Source organism: Dermacentor albipictus, chromosome 6 (genome assembly GCF_038994185.2).
Source record: "Dermacentor albipictus isolate Rhodes 1998 colony chromosome 6, USDA_Dalb.pri_finalv2, whole genome shotgun sequence".
Lineage (NCBI taxonomy): Eukaryota > Metazoa > Arthropoda > Arachnida > Ixodida > Ixodidae > Dermacentor > Dermacentor albipictus.
This window is the reverse complement of record NC_091826.1, coordinates 19687848-19703816: the sequence shown is the minus strand read 5'-3', so window position 1 is coordinate 19703816 and position 15969 is coordinate 19687848. Positions and strand designations below refer to the sequence as shown.

At 50.1% G+C, this 15969-nt stretch overlaps 1 protein-coding gene across 1 annotated transcript; it reads right to left on the bottom strand.

The window, feature by feature from the left end:
• Nucleotides 1-350: 350 nt before the first annotated feature.
• LOC135921009 (zinc finger CCHC-type and RNA-binding motif-containing protein 1-like) lies at nucleotides 351-15841 on the bottom strand. Its single transcript, XM_065455295.1, has 5 exons — nucleotides 15494-15841; nucleotides 12158-12377; nucleotides 11141-11232; nucleotides 1980-2067; nucleotides 351-934 (listed from the first exon to the last, which is right to left on the bottom strand). Exons 1-5 carry the CDS (start codon nucleotides 15604-15606, stop codon nucleotides 803-805), a joined length of 645 nt encoding a protein of 214 aa, XP_065311367.1. The 5' UTR covers nucleotides 15607-15841; the 3' UTR covers nucleotides 351-802.
• Nucleotides 15842-15969: the final 128 nt, after the last annotated feature.

The window sequence follows — 15969 nt, the reverse complement described above, 5'->3', positions numbered from 1 at the left end:
TGTTCTAGAAGGGGGTTCTAGTTCACTATACCCTCACACACTTCCACTCGCAGGGTACCTCACGGCGACTGCAGAAATGCGCCCGCAGTGTCCACATAATCGCAATAAAATAAAGGACATTATATCTTCAAACTTCAAAAGGAGTGATTAACTTCTTGAGGCTAGTTAGACAAACATAAACATACACACACGCCAATGCAATGAGCATGCACGTGGCATTTTGTTAACTCGTGAATTTAGTTAAATGACAAGTTCAATGGTTCAACAAATCAAATTAAATGTCCTGTTTTCGACAGGTGTGAAAATCTACATTGCAGGGTGCATGTTCAGCCAAAAATAACTCGAAGGTATTGGCTGCAGCAAGCATCTTTATTAGCATCGTGAAAACCATGCATAGGCAGAACAATACTCAAGGTTGCTGTAAAACAGTGACTCGCCTCAGGAATTGCACAAAACAGCCTACATTATTGACACAGCAATCGGAACACAGTACATTTTATGTAACGAAACGTTTTTGCAAAACGTTCGGCGTCATTTCTTTTCAACAAGATAAAGCGGCATTTATTTGGCTACAAACCAGCCATGTTTTTCAATTTTTGGTAACTCTTTCAGCGCCCGCATTTCTCATGTACCATAAATGTCAGTGGAAAACCTATATGTGAGCAGCTACCGAGTGTTATTTCCACATTTTAATCATCCCAATGTGAAAATCAAACCTTAGCAGTGTCATTGAAATGAGATGAGGTATGTAAATGAGATGACGTATGTACATGAAAATATCTGCATGGGCCAAGCTTCGGAGTCATCCATTGCCTTCATCAAACTCCTCTTCGTCACTGAAGTAGGCACTCTTGCGGATTCGACGTCGACTATCAGAGGATGAGTGAGCACCAGATTGTTGGTTGCTTCCAGACTCGCGCTCCCGTTGTTGTTGCTGTGAGGATCCAACAAAAATGGAGGAAAAGGATTCTGTATGTCAGTTTCAAGATACCGTAAACAACTATTCTCAACATGGCAATCCGGGTAAGGTCAATTTATATGGAATGTGTAACAGATTATCTATTCTTGCACACCATAAAATTACATAACATGGGTGGGTGCAAAGTGTTATTCAAGAACAAAAAGACAACTCTGACAACAAGGCATTTTAGGATGAAGCTAATAAACATATTTCTACAAAGTTTCGCTCAATGTGTGTTTCACTCATTAAAAAAAAAGCAGAACTGCTCAGTGAAACAAACCTCAGCCTCAACAATTCATTCAATGCATCTTCAAAACGACTGTACACTCAGATTAGGTCAGGTGGTGCATGTAAACGTTGGCTTTTTTTTTTTTTTCGCTATAGGCAGCCTTTGGTGAGTTTTTTGTTATGCGCGGGCATTTGTTCGTTTCCCTCTTAGTGATGCCCAATACATAGCTGTCTAGCAGCTTCAACTCTTGGGGAAAAGTGAGGTCACAGTAGGTGTGACACTCTTGTAGTAACTAGCAGCTGGCCATTCTTAGGTCATGCAGACAGTGCAAGAATGTGCAATGGCAACAAAAAGCATCAGCTCCCAATGTCCTTGCACACAGAAAGCCCGAATACTGACTCTTAACACTTGAAGTTGTAGCACTTGGCGACAACTGTCACTGACTTTGCAGGGTTGTCTATCATGATAGCCTATGCCTACTATACATGCCTACTAGACGTGCCTGCTAGACGTGCCTACTAGACATGCCTACTAGACCAAGCCTACTAGACCAAGCCTACTAGATCAAGTTTTCCCTCATGGAAAAGGGGCTTTCTTTTTTTGGTATTGTAGAAGGGTAATTTATTAATGCAACTGAACTTTTTTTATCTTTACTGTCCCTTTAATTTATATGGCCAATCCGAAGCAGTGTTTTCAAATGCCTCATGCCACTGGTAATGTGCTGAGCAAAATGAGAATCCATGTGTCACTGCAGCTGGGCCTGCTGCTTAGCCTTTATTGTCCACATACCTCATACTTGATCGCTGCATGAAGAGACTCCAAGGCCGGGTCTTCCTCATTCTCACTTTCTGTGGCCTCCACTTCCTGTTCCTTAGGCCTGAAAAGTATTTATTTACTTTGCATAATACTGCACTCTCTATAGGTCCAAGCAGAGAGGGCAACACAATAGTAAAAGATCACCCTCATCAATCTGCGTTATGCCCACAGAAGGATGAAGGCCTTTCGCATCAACCTTATAGGGGTATTACTCAGGCTCGCGCGTGCGCACCTGACCCTTCTCTGGATCGCACAGCGCCGGCGGAGCGGCAGTCGCTCCCTAGCACTTTCGCAGCAGCCCTAGCAGTCAGAGCTGTGACCCCTAACCCGCGGTTCGCAGTGAGTTGCGACCACGGCGGGTTCAGGCCAGTGGGGACAGGGTGAGTCTCGACCTAAGGTGTTTATTCACCTTGGTGTACACTGATTCCAACAGACAACAACAGCCACAACACATACAAATACAGCACAAAACACAACCGCAGCGGCGGAGAATTCCGCACGTCTGGGGTGAAACAAACCGCACAATGTGGGAGCCACAAAAGAGGCTGATAAGAGTTCAGCTCACCCAAAGTGGTTCCGCGCTCGGGCCCTGGGGCGGTGAGTCGCACACAAAGGCCGGGCGCAACAGGGGGGACGGCGTGCGGCGGTCTCAGCGGCGGATTTGAGATGCGGCCGTTCGCTAGCTCTTCCACCGTGAGACAACGATCCGTCGGGTCGGGGGAATAGCGCTTCTCCCGAGCGGCGGAGAGAAGTCTCCCCGGTTCCAAGAAAGGGAAAGGAGGGAACGGGGTGCCTTGGCTGCAGCGTCGCGGCCAGGCGCGAAGAGCAGCGGGAGTGGCGAAGGTGCCCTCTCCTCGCTACCCTCCGCGAGCGAGCACGTGATTATCGCGTGATAACCGCGTGGCCGCTCCGGAGATATCGGGATGCGCGTGCGATCCCCACATCCCCCCCTCCTTAAAAGAACCCTTTAGCCGCTAAGAGGCCGCCGTCACCTGAGGCTTTCCTGCGAGAGGGACATGCTACTCCGACAGCAACACGGTTTGAGTCCGTGTTGGTGAGGGAGCAGCTCTAGCTGCAGACCGTCGTTGTCGCCGTGTAGGTGGTCGCGAGCCAGGCCGGAACATGAAGGATGTTACGGAGCAGCTTGACAGCAGCGGGATGCAGTGGGAGGCAAGAAGGGCGCTGGGTCCAGGTCACCTTGCGTCTCGGCGGCGTCACCTGCCCAGTCGGACGTGCCGGGTCCGTGGTGGCGAAAGGGTCCCAGGATTTTTCTTGGCTGCCTCGATTACGATGACGCGATCCCCGAACCAGCCTCGAGATGGCGCAGGACAGCTCTTTTGATGTTCTCGGAGGTCGATGCCCTCTGGTATGGTCGAACGCTTTTCTTCCGGTTCGTTCCGACACAGCTCGCCCCCTCGCGGGTGTCGGCACGCAAGATCGGCAAAGGCGCGCCGACCCGCCCCGACGATGGCTTGCACCTCGCTGCGCAGCAGGGGTCCACTCTGTCCTTGCGGGAGAAGTGTACGCTCGGCCTTGAGGCTGGATGCTTGGTTGCGGGGCTTGCAACTCGGTCGCGGAGCTGTGCGGTGCGGTTCGGCGAATTCTGCGCCGCTGCGACCATTCCGGACCGGAAGTCGTCCGCTGCACCTCTCACCTCGCTGTCAGCCGCCGGAGGATGTTTTTCTCGCCGCCTGTTGCCCGCACTGCGCTGCTGACTGCTTGCGGCCTGCCCGTCCCCACGAGGAGTAGAGATGGTCTTTCCTTTTTGCTTGGTGGTTGTTTCACGGCTCCCGACGGGCGGTCTGCTGCTGCGACAATTCTGTTAGCCCCTCTCGCTTCTTCCAAAGAGAAAGCGCGTGCTCGCTCTGGAAGCCTGCATGCTAGACATCGGAGGAGCATTCCGTCCGATATCGCGCACAATAAAATAGCCTCCGCGAACCGGACAGAGTTAGTTCTGCCGAGATCGCAAGTTATAATGCCGCACCGGGCTCGAACGTCGAGCCGTGCCACCCGATGCCGCTGCCTGCGGGCGCGGGAGAGCATTCTCCTCGGGCCACTCGTTCCCTCTGTCATAGTAGGGTTTGAGATCGCAGACATGCACCGGTCGGCTGATCGGTCTTAGCTTCAAGTCCGCCAGCCTGTACACGAGCGAAGAGACAGTCTCTCGCACCCGGTACGGTCCTGTCCATTTCGGCGCCAGAGAAGCTGAGAATTTCTTACTGGCGTCGCTCAGGACGTGATTCCGTCTCAACACCAGGTCGCCCACTTTGTAGTGAACTTCCCGATGAGAGCGGTCGTACTGCGCTTTCTGCTCGGCACGTGCAGTGCTCAGGTTCCGTCGCGCTTTTCGTAAAGCCTCCGTTACCTTCGCGCGCAGCCCAGTCGCATAATCGGCGCGTGCCGACGAAACAACCAGTTCCGTGCTGCTTCGTTCCTGTAGAGTAAGTTCTACCGGACTTAACAGCTCCCTCCCAAGGTTGAGGGTGGCGGGTGTATACCCAGTCGATCGATTCACTGTCGACCTGATAGCAAATCCAATTTCAGGAAGACAAGCGTCCCACTCATTGTGCGTCCCCGCAAATGCAACTAGCATGTGCTTGATGTTGCGGTTCACACGCTCAGTGGGATTCGCCTGGGCATGGTACGTGGTTGTTCTCCTGTGCTTAATGCCGAGAGCTGCACAAGAGTCCACGAAGAGTTTGGCAGTGAAGTAGGACGCATTGTCCGTTATCAGCTGCTCAGGATAGCCGAATCGTGTAAACACCTCGATCAGCTTTCCCATGATAACGCGTGCCGTCAGCTTCCGTAGGGGGAACAGTTCCACCCACTTGCTGAAATGGTCTGTGACTACGAGAAGGAATCGGTTCCCGCTCGGTGTCCTGGGGTAAGGCCCCATGACGTCACATGCCGCAATTTGCCACGGTGTTCGGCTATTGATCGGCTGCATGAGCCCGGGTGGGCGTCCACCACGCGGCTTCACGCGTTGGCACACGTTACAAGAGCGGGCGTAGCGCATCACATCCCGCTTCATTCCAGGCCAGGTAGCAAAGCGGCACAACTTTAGATAAGTCTTAGGGCCACTCGCATGCCCGGCCAGGCACGTATCGTGAAAGTAGCGTAAAAGTGCTCCTCTCAGCGTGCGTGGAATCACCGCTTTGAAGGACTCGTGTGTATCCTTCTCCGCGGGAATGTATCTCAGCAGGACGCCGTCAGAGTCTAGCAGGTAGGAATCCAACGCGCTCACAGCATTACCAGCTGTTTCGGAGCGCCGCGCACCCACAGCAATACCAGCTGCGTCCATGTGCGCCGCGGCCGCGCCGCCGGGCTCCCGGAGCCCCTCAAACACTTTTTTACAAAACGGATCCTCCCGCTGTGCCTCTAACAGCTCCTTTCTGCCGAACACGCTCCCCACTGAACTGACGCAGTCCAAGTGGTTCACGCTTTCGTCCTGAGAAGGGGGTTCATCCGCCCTTCCTTCGGGACCAGCGCCGTCGAGCATTGTAGCAGTTACTCTGCTCTTCGGCTGAGTCACTGAGGGGTCACGATGGGTATTAATATTACCCCTCCTGACAACCTCAATCGTCGCAGCGGTTAGTCCGCTCTCAAGCTCAGTTTCGGGCGAGGTGAGTTGAGTAGTAATATCACTCTTCTCACAGTCAACGGGCGCGCGCGAAAGTGCGTCCGCCACAACGTTGTTCTTTCCTCTCCTGTAGCGAACGGTAAAATCGTATCGCTGCAGGAGAAGTGCCCATCGCGCGAGCCGGCCGCTCGGCTCTCCTAAGCGCCTAAGCCAAGTTAATGCCATATGATCGGTCTCAATTATGAATGGGACTCCATCAATATAGTAATCAAACTTTTTGAGAGCGAAAATGATCGCCAGACATTCTTTTTCTGTCACGGAGTAATTTTTCTCTGCGGGAGTCAAAGAGCGGCTGGAAAAAGCTACCGGGCGCAAACTACCTTCGTGCTGTTGGAGCAAAACCGCTCCTAGGCCAAGGTCGCTGGCGTCCGTATGAATGACAAATTCTTTGTTCAAATCAGGTAGCCTTAACTCGGTGGTTTCCACGAGCGCGTTTACGAGGTTGCGCAGTGCCTCCTCTTGCTCGGGACCCCACCTCCACTGCTCACCTTTCCTCAACAGCATTGTCAAGGGGGCTTGCAGTGCAGCGCAGTTTGGGATGAACTGTCGATAGAAATTCGCCAGCCCCAAAAAGCGTCTCAGTCCGCCTATGTCTTCCGGTGACGGGTAGTTCAATAATGCCTGAACCTTGTCATCACACGGTAGAAGGCGTCCGTTATCCAGTTTAAACCCCAGTAGCGTTACTCGGGTTGCCGCAATCTGGGTCTTGGTCGGGTTTAGCGTTATCCCCGCAGACCTCAGACGCTCCAACACGTCCCTGAGATGGCGTAAGTGCCCATCAAAGGTACGCGAGTATACCACAACATCGTCCAGGTAAGCAAGAGCGTGGTGCCACCTTGCGTCACCCAAGACACGGTCCATCAGGCGCTGGTAAGTCGCAGGCGCACCGACAAGTCCGAATGGCATACGGGTAAACTGGAAAAGTCCCCTGTGACACGTGAAGGCAGTCTTCTCTCGGTCACAGGGATCTACCTCCACCTGAAAGTATCCTCTGCTTGCATCGAGCGTAGTGAAGTACTTCGCTCCGCCAACGTTGGATACGATCGAGGGAATGCTAGGAAGCGGATATGCGTCCTTGCGTGTCACCTCGTTCAGGCGGCGATAGTCAACACAAAGGCGGGGCGTCCCATCCTTTTTAGGAACCAACACCACAGGAAAACCCCATGGGCTGTCCGACCTTTCAACAACGCCTGTATCGAGCAGTTCGTCCAGAGCGCTGTCTAGTGCTTTCCTCTTAGCCAAACTCACCGGCCGAGGATTGCACTTCCACGGAGAGGCGTCGCCAGTCTCAATTTTGTGCCTGTATAGCGTAGTGCAACCAGGCCGCTCTGTGAATACGGCATCATATTCAGTCAGAAGCGCTGAGAGGCGAGCCTTTTCTTCCCCCGACAAACTGCTTGAGTCGTCCAGCAGCGGGTGGTATCGTTCGCCCCTCACTGCGGCACAGTCTGCCACCGCAGCGGGGGTTACGGGCTGTGCGGGAGGGGAGCAGTTCCCCTCCGCGCCTCTTTTCTCAGCGCGGTTGGCCGGACGGCATTTCGACCCGGCCGCAACCGTTCTGAGGGACCTTTTCGGGCAATCGTTTGTTCGGTCTGCGCGCGAAGCATCATCGAACGAAGTTGTCTCTGACGCTTTTTGAAATGAAACGAAAGGTTTCAGGGTGCCACATGCTCGCTCCCTATATCCTCCGTTGCAGACGTCAATAACAATGCCCGTCTTGGCGAGGAAATCTCTACCAAGAATTATAGGAACCGACAGGCCGGGAAGGTGAGCTAGGCGCTGTCGCCTCACCCGCTTCTCCCACCGCACCACAAGCCTAGCAGCACAGCTCGCGTGTGCCGTGCCGCTGGCCAGTCGGAAGGTCACATTACTCTCTCTCAGTCGGATAGTGCTCCGACGGAGATGTTCACACACCTCGTCGCCAAATAGTGAAGCGCTTGCTCCTGTGTCTAACAGCGCAAAAAACCTGCGCCGGGCGACTGTAACCTCTATGAGCGGGACTGGCGTGTCGCTGGGCAATCCAAAACGACAAGCCAGCGGGGCAAGGAGTTCGTGTGTCTCACTTCGCACCGCTGTAACCGCCGCCGGCCATGCAGCACTGCTCAGCGGCGGCCCCGCTCGTTTCCCGAAAGCGCGTGCTCTCGGTTCGCAGGCTGTCTGCAATCCCGGGCGTAGTGCCCCGGCTGGTTGCACCGATAACAGAGGAGAGCCGGCCTTTGACGGGCTTGGCGTCCAGTGCCTCGCGCCGTTTGACCGTTATTCCTCTGTATCGACTGCTCCCTTGCAGGCACGCTCTGCTCTCGCATCATCGAGCCGGCATATCGACCACGATTCTGCATACCTCGGCCATCGGCAGCGCATGCTGCACGCATGGCATAAGTGTACGGATCGAGAGCCCGGTCAGATAAGCCCCAACCGTTTCTCAGTTGTCCGTCACTGAAAGCAACCACACCATCTCCACCGGAACGAGTGCGAAAAGTGTCCCCGTTCCACGCGCATCGCGGCTCAAGTGCCCTCGACGCTGGGGGTGGAGGTCGGTATGAGCGCAAGGCGAGTATGTCCGCCTGTATGCGCTTTGCCTCCGAGGCCAGCTCATCCAAATCCCTGAACTTGCTGCCTCTTAGGTACGCTGCGAAGGTGGGATGAGCTTGTCGTGTGACTCTCTCCACCTTATCGCAGTTCGGAGCGGTAGGGTCAGCGGTACGATAAAGTTCGTCCATCGCCCTGACGTACTCGAGCAAGGATTCGTCCGGATGCTGAGTACGTAGCTCCAACTCGCGCCGCAGACGACGCTCGTAATCTGCGGGCAGGAATTCCTCGCGTAATCCCGCTCGGAACTCAGCCAGCGTGCTAGACCGGTAGCCAGTAAGCCGGAACCAGCGGGCAGCGTGATCAGTTAACGACACTGGTACGACGCGTTCCAGTATCTCGCCATCGGACAGCCCCGTTGCGCGCTGGTAAGTCAGCACGCGATCGAGGTATTCGTTGACGCTAACTGAATCATGATACCCGCTGTAGGTGGGTAAGTCCACCCTCACTCTCGGTCTAGCAGCGGCGGCAGATGTCAGCAGAGTGTTCTGCACGGCACCTGTCAACCTCTCAATCAAGCGCATCGCATCCTGCAACAGCGCCTGTTGAGGCTCGCTCTGGCCAGTAATGCCTGGCACAGGAGCAGAACGCGTCGAGCAAGTATGCCGCAGTGGCTCCATGCTCTCCGCAAACACTGGCGAAGGGTTCGGCGTAATGTGCCTCACGCCTTCAAGGGTACGAGGCTCGCTCTGGCCAGTAATGCCTGGCACAGGAGCAGAACGCGTCGAGCAAGTATGCCGCAGTGGCTCCATGCTCTCCGCAAACACTGGCGAAGGGTTCGGCGTAATGTGCCTCACGCCTTCAAGGGTACATCCTGCTGGAGAGAGCGCCCCGTGTGTAGCGCTACCCTCTTCGAAGCTTATCAAATTCCCAGGGCTAATGTTCGCCGCAGGGCATGACTGAGCGGTAGCAGTTACCGCCGCTTCGAATTGTTGCCTGTTGGTAGCAACCTGCGACAGCGTATACAACGGCTGTAAATCAGCCCCGTATGCTGCCATGGTTCGTTCGTGCAGTGGCAGACACTCACACAAACAGACTCAACCTGTCACACCTCTGGCCCCACGTTGGGCGCCAAATATAGGGGTATTACTCAGGCTCGCGCGTGCGCACCTGACCCTTCTCTGGATCGCACAGCGCCGGCGGAGCGGCAGTCGCTCCCTAGCACTTTCGCAGCAGCCCTAGCAGTCAGAGCTGTGACCCCTAACCCGCGGTTCGCAGTGAGTTGCGACCACGGCGGGTTCAGGCCAGTGGGGACAGGGTGAGTCTCGACCTAAGGTGTTTATTCACCTTGGTGTACACTGATTCCAACAGACAACAACAGCCACAACACATACAAATACAGCACAAAACACAACCGCAGCGGCGGAGAATTCCGCACGTCTGGGGTGAAACAAACCGCACAATGTGGGAGCCACAAAAGAGGCTGATAAGAGTTCAGCTCACCCAAAGTGGTTCCGCGCTCGGGCCCTGGGGCGGTGAGTCGCACACAAAGGCCGGGCGCAACAGGGGGGACGGCGTGCGGCGGTCTCAGCGGCGGATTTGAGATGCGGCCGTTCGCTAGCTCTTCCACCGTGAGACAACGATCCGTCGGGTCGGGGGAATAGCGCTTCTCCCGAGCGGCGGAGAGAAGTCTCCCCGGTTCCAAGAAAGGGAAAGGAGGGAACGGGGTGCCTTGGCTGCAGCGTCGCGGCCAGGCGCGAAGAGCAGCGGGAGTGGCGAAGGTGCCCTCTCCTCGCTACCCTCCGCGAGCGAGCACGTGATTATCGCGTGATAACCGCGTGGCCGCTCCGGAGATATCGGGATGCGCGTGCGATCCCCACAACCTCCAGATACCCATGTCTTGTGTCAACTGACCCCGTCCTATGCTTGCAAATTCCCTCATTTTACCACAACATCGAATGCTCTGCTGTGTATCCGAGTGTCCTTCCCTTCCCTGGGCACCCACTCCATAACTCTAATACACCACCGGTTATCTGCCCTATGCATCACATGGTCTGCCCGACTCCATTTCTTCCTATTAATATCTCAACTACAACTGCAGCCATTTGCTCTCTCATTTAAAGTGCTGTTTTCTCGTCTCTCAATGTAACAAAGGATGCATAATCACAAAAAGAACTATTGCACTTATCACCAAAAAACTACAGCCTTGTCGTAAATTAACAAGCTGATTGTGGGTCAGCTCATTCCACTCATCTACGACTTACGGGAAGAAGGAAAGCTGGTAGACGAGTGGTCTACCTCATACAGGTGCCAATAAATATAAGCAGTGATGCTGTGTATGGCTGGATGTCAATGATGATGGGAGTGAAAAATGCTCGAACAACAATTTCCTATTGAGAAGAAGGGAAGAAACTTGCACCCCAAATTTTCTTCCACATTGTTGAAGCAAGCGTATGCCATCTTTTTTTTTTCTCTCTCACTTTTATTTCAGTGGGCGAGTCCAACGTCCAATATTTGTTATAAACAGGCCTGACTACCTTATGCTGACGAAGTGATCAGAACTGAGAACTCAGAATGAGAATTCAGCAAAACAAGATGGTTGGCACAGGTAATCACAGCTTCATAAATGTACATGGTTATATTGCGCTCAGTTTTACACAGACGATGTTAAGGAAGGACAGGACGTGGACGGACGTAGCGCAATGTCTAGTATCAATTTCATAAATGTAGCACTACATTTTTCTCCCTCATCATCAATACATGTGATTTAAGCTTTTCATGCCTAATTTGAGGCAATGGTAACCCTATGGCTCTGCCTTAATGGATGTATCAAGAACTCTTTTTTCTTTTTGCTAGCTCAACAACAGCCGTGGAGTCTCATGCACTTGAAGGTGGTGGAAAATGATTGAGCAGGGGGGGGAGGGGGGCGGGTCTTTCTTTCAGATAAAATTTTAAGACCTCTTACAGCTGAGCTTTTCTTCTTTTCTTCTTCTTTTGCGGAGCTTCTCGCTCACCAAATGAATTCCGTGGGCAGCGGTAACTGAGATGACCTTCCTCCTAGAAGAACAACACAACAGAGGCATTCTCTTATTTTGCTCCCGTAGTCATGCCGTAAGCCAACCCGGAACAACTAATGGCATGAGAATCACAAAGCATGCGAACATCTGGCTTATTTCTTCAGTCTATATTAGTATGCCTATGTTAAACAAAAGCAATGACATAGGCGAATGCCAAACTAGCCTCAGAGTAGAATGCACGGCAATGACACATGTAAAGGTGTCATAAGCAGTCATAAACTATGACCTTAAGTATAGGTATTTCTTCTTTTCTTTTAATGGCATATCATGATGTAAGGGGGATGCCTGACATACCCTGTTATAACATCAGCCTTACAAAATGTCCTCACTAAAACTAGGACTCATAATTTGTATCTTAATTCTTTGCATTAATTTCTGCCATACCACCCTTTAATTAATTTTCCATTTTCTATCCTATTCCACTCCGTTTTTCCATTCTTATATTAACTGCTATGCCAAGTGGCTGATTTCTGAGACAACAGCAGCATGGTGTCTAAGCCAGTGACAAAGGAAATGGAAAAAATGAAATAGACTGGTGCAAAGTACAGCCTCAGATCTTGAATCTTATTTAATTGCCAGTCTTTTTCGATGCACAGCCGCAATTTTGTTCATGACTGATTGAATGATTTGTAAGGTTCGATGACCCAATGCAACACTGGGGTCACGAAAGATGCGACCGGGGAGCACTCCGAATTGTTTAGAAAGATGTGGGATTCTTTAGCGTTTACCCAAATCTAAGCATATGCTATTTTCCATTCCGTCTCCATCAGAATGCAGCAGGTGCGGTCGGGATCCCCCAATCTTGTGCTCAGCCGCAGAGCGCCATCGGCTCTGAGCTACTGTGTCAGCATCAGTTCATTCTAACCAATCTATTTATGAATGAAACCGAACTGGTCTTTACTTACACCACACTCGAAGCACCTAGACTTATCCTTATACTCCTTGCGGCGGATGAACTCGGGTGCTCGACCATTGTACTTTGCGATGCTTGCTCGGAGTGTGCGTCCCATAAGCTGCTGGTTGTCAAGCGAAGTTGCACATTTGCTAGCTGACTCCGGATCCGCAAATAGCACAAACGCCACTCCCTTGCTTTTCCAGGTCTGCTTGTCCTTCATGACGGTCACCCTGGACAACAACAACAAAAAATATTGGAACGGGATTAACTATACCTTGTCTCATACCCTGTTGCATTCCGCACTCGTAAAGCTGGCAAGGATGTTGAAGCTGTGCAAGTACTACGGTTGCAGAAATGTGTCACTCCTTGTATTCCATAGTGCATAAGGTATCCCATGAAAACTACTAGGGGAAACACTAGAACTAATGTCTATGGAAGTTGCAAGCGGTTCAACCAGCTTGCAATGATGGTTAGTAGATAAATTTAGCCAAACGTTGTCCTTCTAGCTTCAAACAGCTTTGTCACTTTGCAAATTGATTGTTTCCAACAACGTATTGCATCACAAGTGCGAGAATTTGTAATGATTATGCACGAGCGCAAAGTCTCATCACCTCCTGCATGTATCGAAATATGATTACTTCAAGATTTAGGCCAATAAAGAGGCATAATGCACATTAAACAAAGGCCACAAGATATTCTGAAGCCACAAGCATGAAAATCAGACAAATCCAAGTACTAATCATCATTTTTATGGTAATTGAAATTGAACGGCTAGAATTCCCTCTACTAATTTTAGTAGAAAACTTTATGCCACTGTCTTCTACAGAACAACTGCTCGGTATCTTGAAACTATAATGTATGAAGTCAACATTTACAGTATGTGATGCACAATGTTTCGGTCACGAATAGGGATGTGTGAATAGTGATTTTTGAGACCAAATCGAATATGAATTGAATAGTGCCAGAAGTGAATTGAACACTTCTCAAATAGTTTTCAAATAATAAACAGCCGTTTTCACACTTAATATAAAATGATGTTCACATTCCAGTATTCTTAATACTAGCAAGTTTCTTTCATAACAAAGTACATTATGAAGAGCTGTTTAATAGAAGCATGAATGGAGCACTAGGGCAAACTAGTTTCTTCACATGCACAGGGCTCTTCAGAGAGTACAAATGATTGCTGTACAGCCTGTAAGGTATGGCTACCCAAGTGATGTAGCCCGCTCCACTACGTAAGTTATAATATATTTATGTCTATGCTATGCCCATGGGGGTAAAAATGTACCGTGCTTTTGCCCCAATTTTATATTTACCTAGGTGCCGTTGACATTATGAAACATTAGAAAATTATTCAAAAAATATTTGCATTTACAAATTGTGACTATTTGATCTGGTCTTTAAATCAATAGGCCACCATTCAATTTGTTATTTGAACATTCACATACCCATAGCCGTGAATGCAGGTGGCATGCTGTAGAAATGTGCATTGAGCATGGTCAAGCTAACATGTAGTCTACTTGTCAACCCATGGTTATGCTCCAGATCTGCAATGTCTTCTATGTTGCAACTGCTTCATATGTATGTGATTGTAATGGAAGAACTCGACGTATAATGCTGTATCACCTGGCACATTCCAGTTTCTTGCTGCCACATAGAATGCACTAGCTTTTGATCACAAATGCAGGTGACAGAAGTTGCTCTAGAATCTGCAGCATTGCCTCAAATGTATTAAACAGAATGTACACATATAAACTTGGGCAATTCGGTGTAGTCGTAAACAGAAGTTTGTAAACCAGTGGTAAGCGAGAAGAGGTGTATTTCCTCGTGACTGAGACACAGCTCTGAACTGATGGGTGCACTATGGTATTTGGTGAGTGCTCTATGACTTTTGAGCACTGACATTCAGGTTCCATTTTGTGACCTTCAGGTTGCATCATCAGTTTTCTTGAAGAATCTCTGGTGCAAAAACTTTAGCCGCTGGCTGCACATTGCAACGTTACAGCACAAAAGGCACGGAACAAAGATAAGCATGAGACACACAAGTGCTCCACATCTTTTACGCTTAGTTGGCATTCCACCTGTTCCTTCAAGAAAAAGCAAGTGCCTTGTGCTTCAAAGCAACTAGTATGGGTTTCAAAAAGAAACTTAAGAGGGGCCCTATGAAAAAGGTTTATAAAACAGTAGACTCCCCTGTAAAGATGAACTCAAAGGGTCCAAGCTAATCTGTTTGTCCTATCAGAAGTCGCCACAGAAGTTCACTATTTTAGGCACACTCAAGTATTCAAACGAAAGCCGCATGTAAAAAAACACACACAAAAATATATACACGTTTATTGTACTTGCAGGTTCAAACTATTGGTTTATGTACTTTTGTCTGGGTACTTTGCAAATCTGTGCACCTACATTTCACCAAACTTGCTAAAAAATTATCCGGTACCCTCATGCAGAAACAATGTGTCAAAGTATTTGGGACATTATTAAATGCGTCGTGTGAGCGCCACTTGTCCTTGTGGCACCTCAGCAGCTCCTCACCATCGAAAATCTGCTCAATTTAGATTTCCATGTGGTGTCAGCCCTGCACGTTCTCACTTAGTGTATGCATCCACAGATGCATTTGCATTTGCCAGTACAAGAGGTCGCTCCGAGCTTCTCAGTGGGCCAAGTAGCGAGGTCAATGAAGGCCATGAAAGTTCAGCTCAAACAAATGGACAATCTGCGCTAAGCAGACTTAAATACCTTTTATATATATATATATATATATATATATATTGCACGGTCTATGGTAAACCAGCCAAGCACTTGTCAATGGTTCGGCGTAACCGGGTTCGTTAAGCTGTTATACAGTTATGCTCAACTGTTTAAATCCACATGTGCTCTTTTAATGATCATCGAAAGTCGCGATTTCTACAGCCACTGGTGTAAATGGCCGTTGGAAGTTCACGCGCAATATGGGCATTACCCGATGTCGTCGGAATGCGGCATGTCTCGACAACTTACTGCAGGTGCGTTACTACTGCTTCTACTGCATGCTAGGGATGGGCAGAGTGCACTCCGAAGAAGGCTGGATAAACGCTCCCATGACTACTGCGCCCAAGCAGCGATCAATGCTGTAGCTATTGCAGCCGTGGTTAATCACGATACACAGTCACGTAACAAGGCAAGTACACGGCCCACTGAGTTCCGGGAGCTGCGCGAATTTCGCCAGGAACACTCGCACGGTATAGATCGCCGATTTCGCGAACGTGATTGTCCTTCCGATAGAGACAGCTCGCTCCACGAGACCGTTCTGTCGCGAACGGCACTAAGTGCGCAGTTGATTTCACGAATATGTGTGTCTACTCACTTGGCAACCTTGCCGTACTTTTGGAAAATCTGATGCAGGTCATTGTTCGTGAGCTTGAACGGCAAGTTGCTCACGTATACGGTGCTTTTGCTCGGCGTAAGACCCGCACTCATGTCGGCGACGGTCGCTCCAGTTCCAGGATACCGCTGTCTGCACGAATTAGTTGTGAATTTTGCAGTCAGTCAGATCAACAAGCATGCTTTTAATTTTTGTGAATGTACTACATGCACAAGCGTTAGAAATCCTGGTGAATTTTTGATGCAGGGGATTAAAATTAACAACACTTTTGCGTTTCGGTGAAGTTTCGGTACAGCCTGCAGGCTGATCACTCGCAGAAAACACAACACAGAGACCTATCTTGTCTTGGATTCATTCGACATTTAAAAAATTGAACAGCTCAACATTAAGAAATGCAAATAAGAACTTCAACATCCTTTAATCAACCTGTATATTTTATTTTTAGGATTATTGTTTTT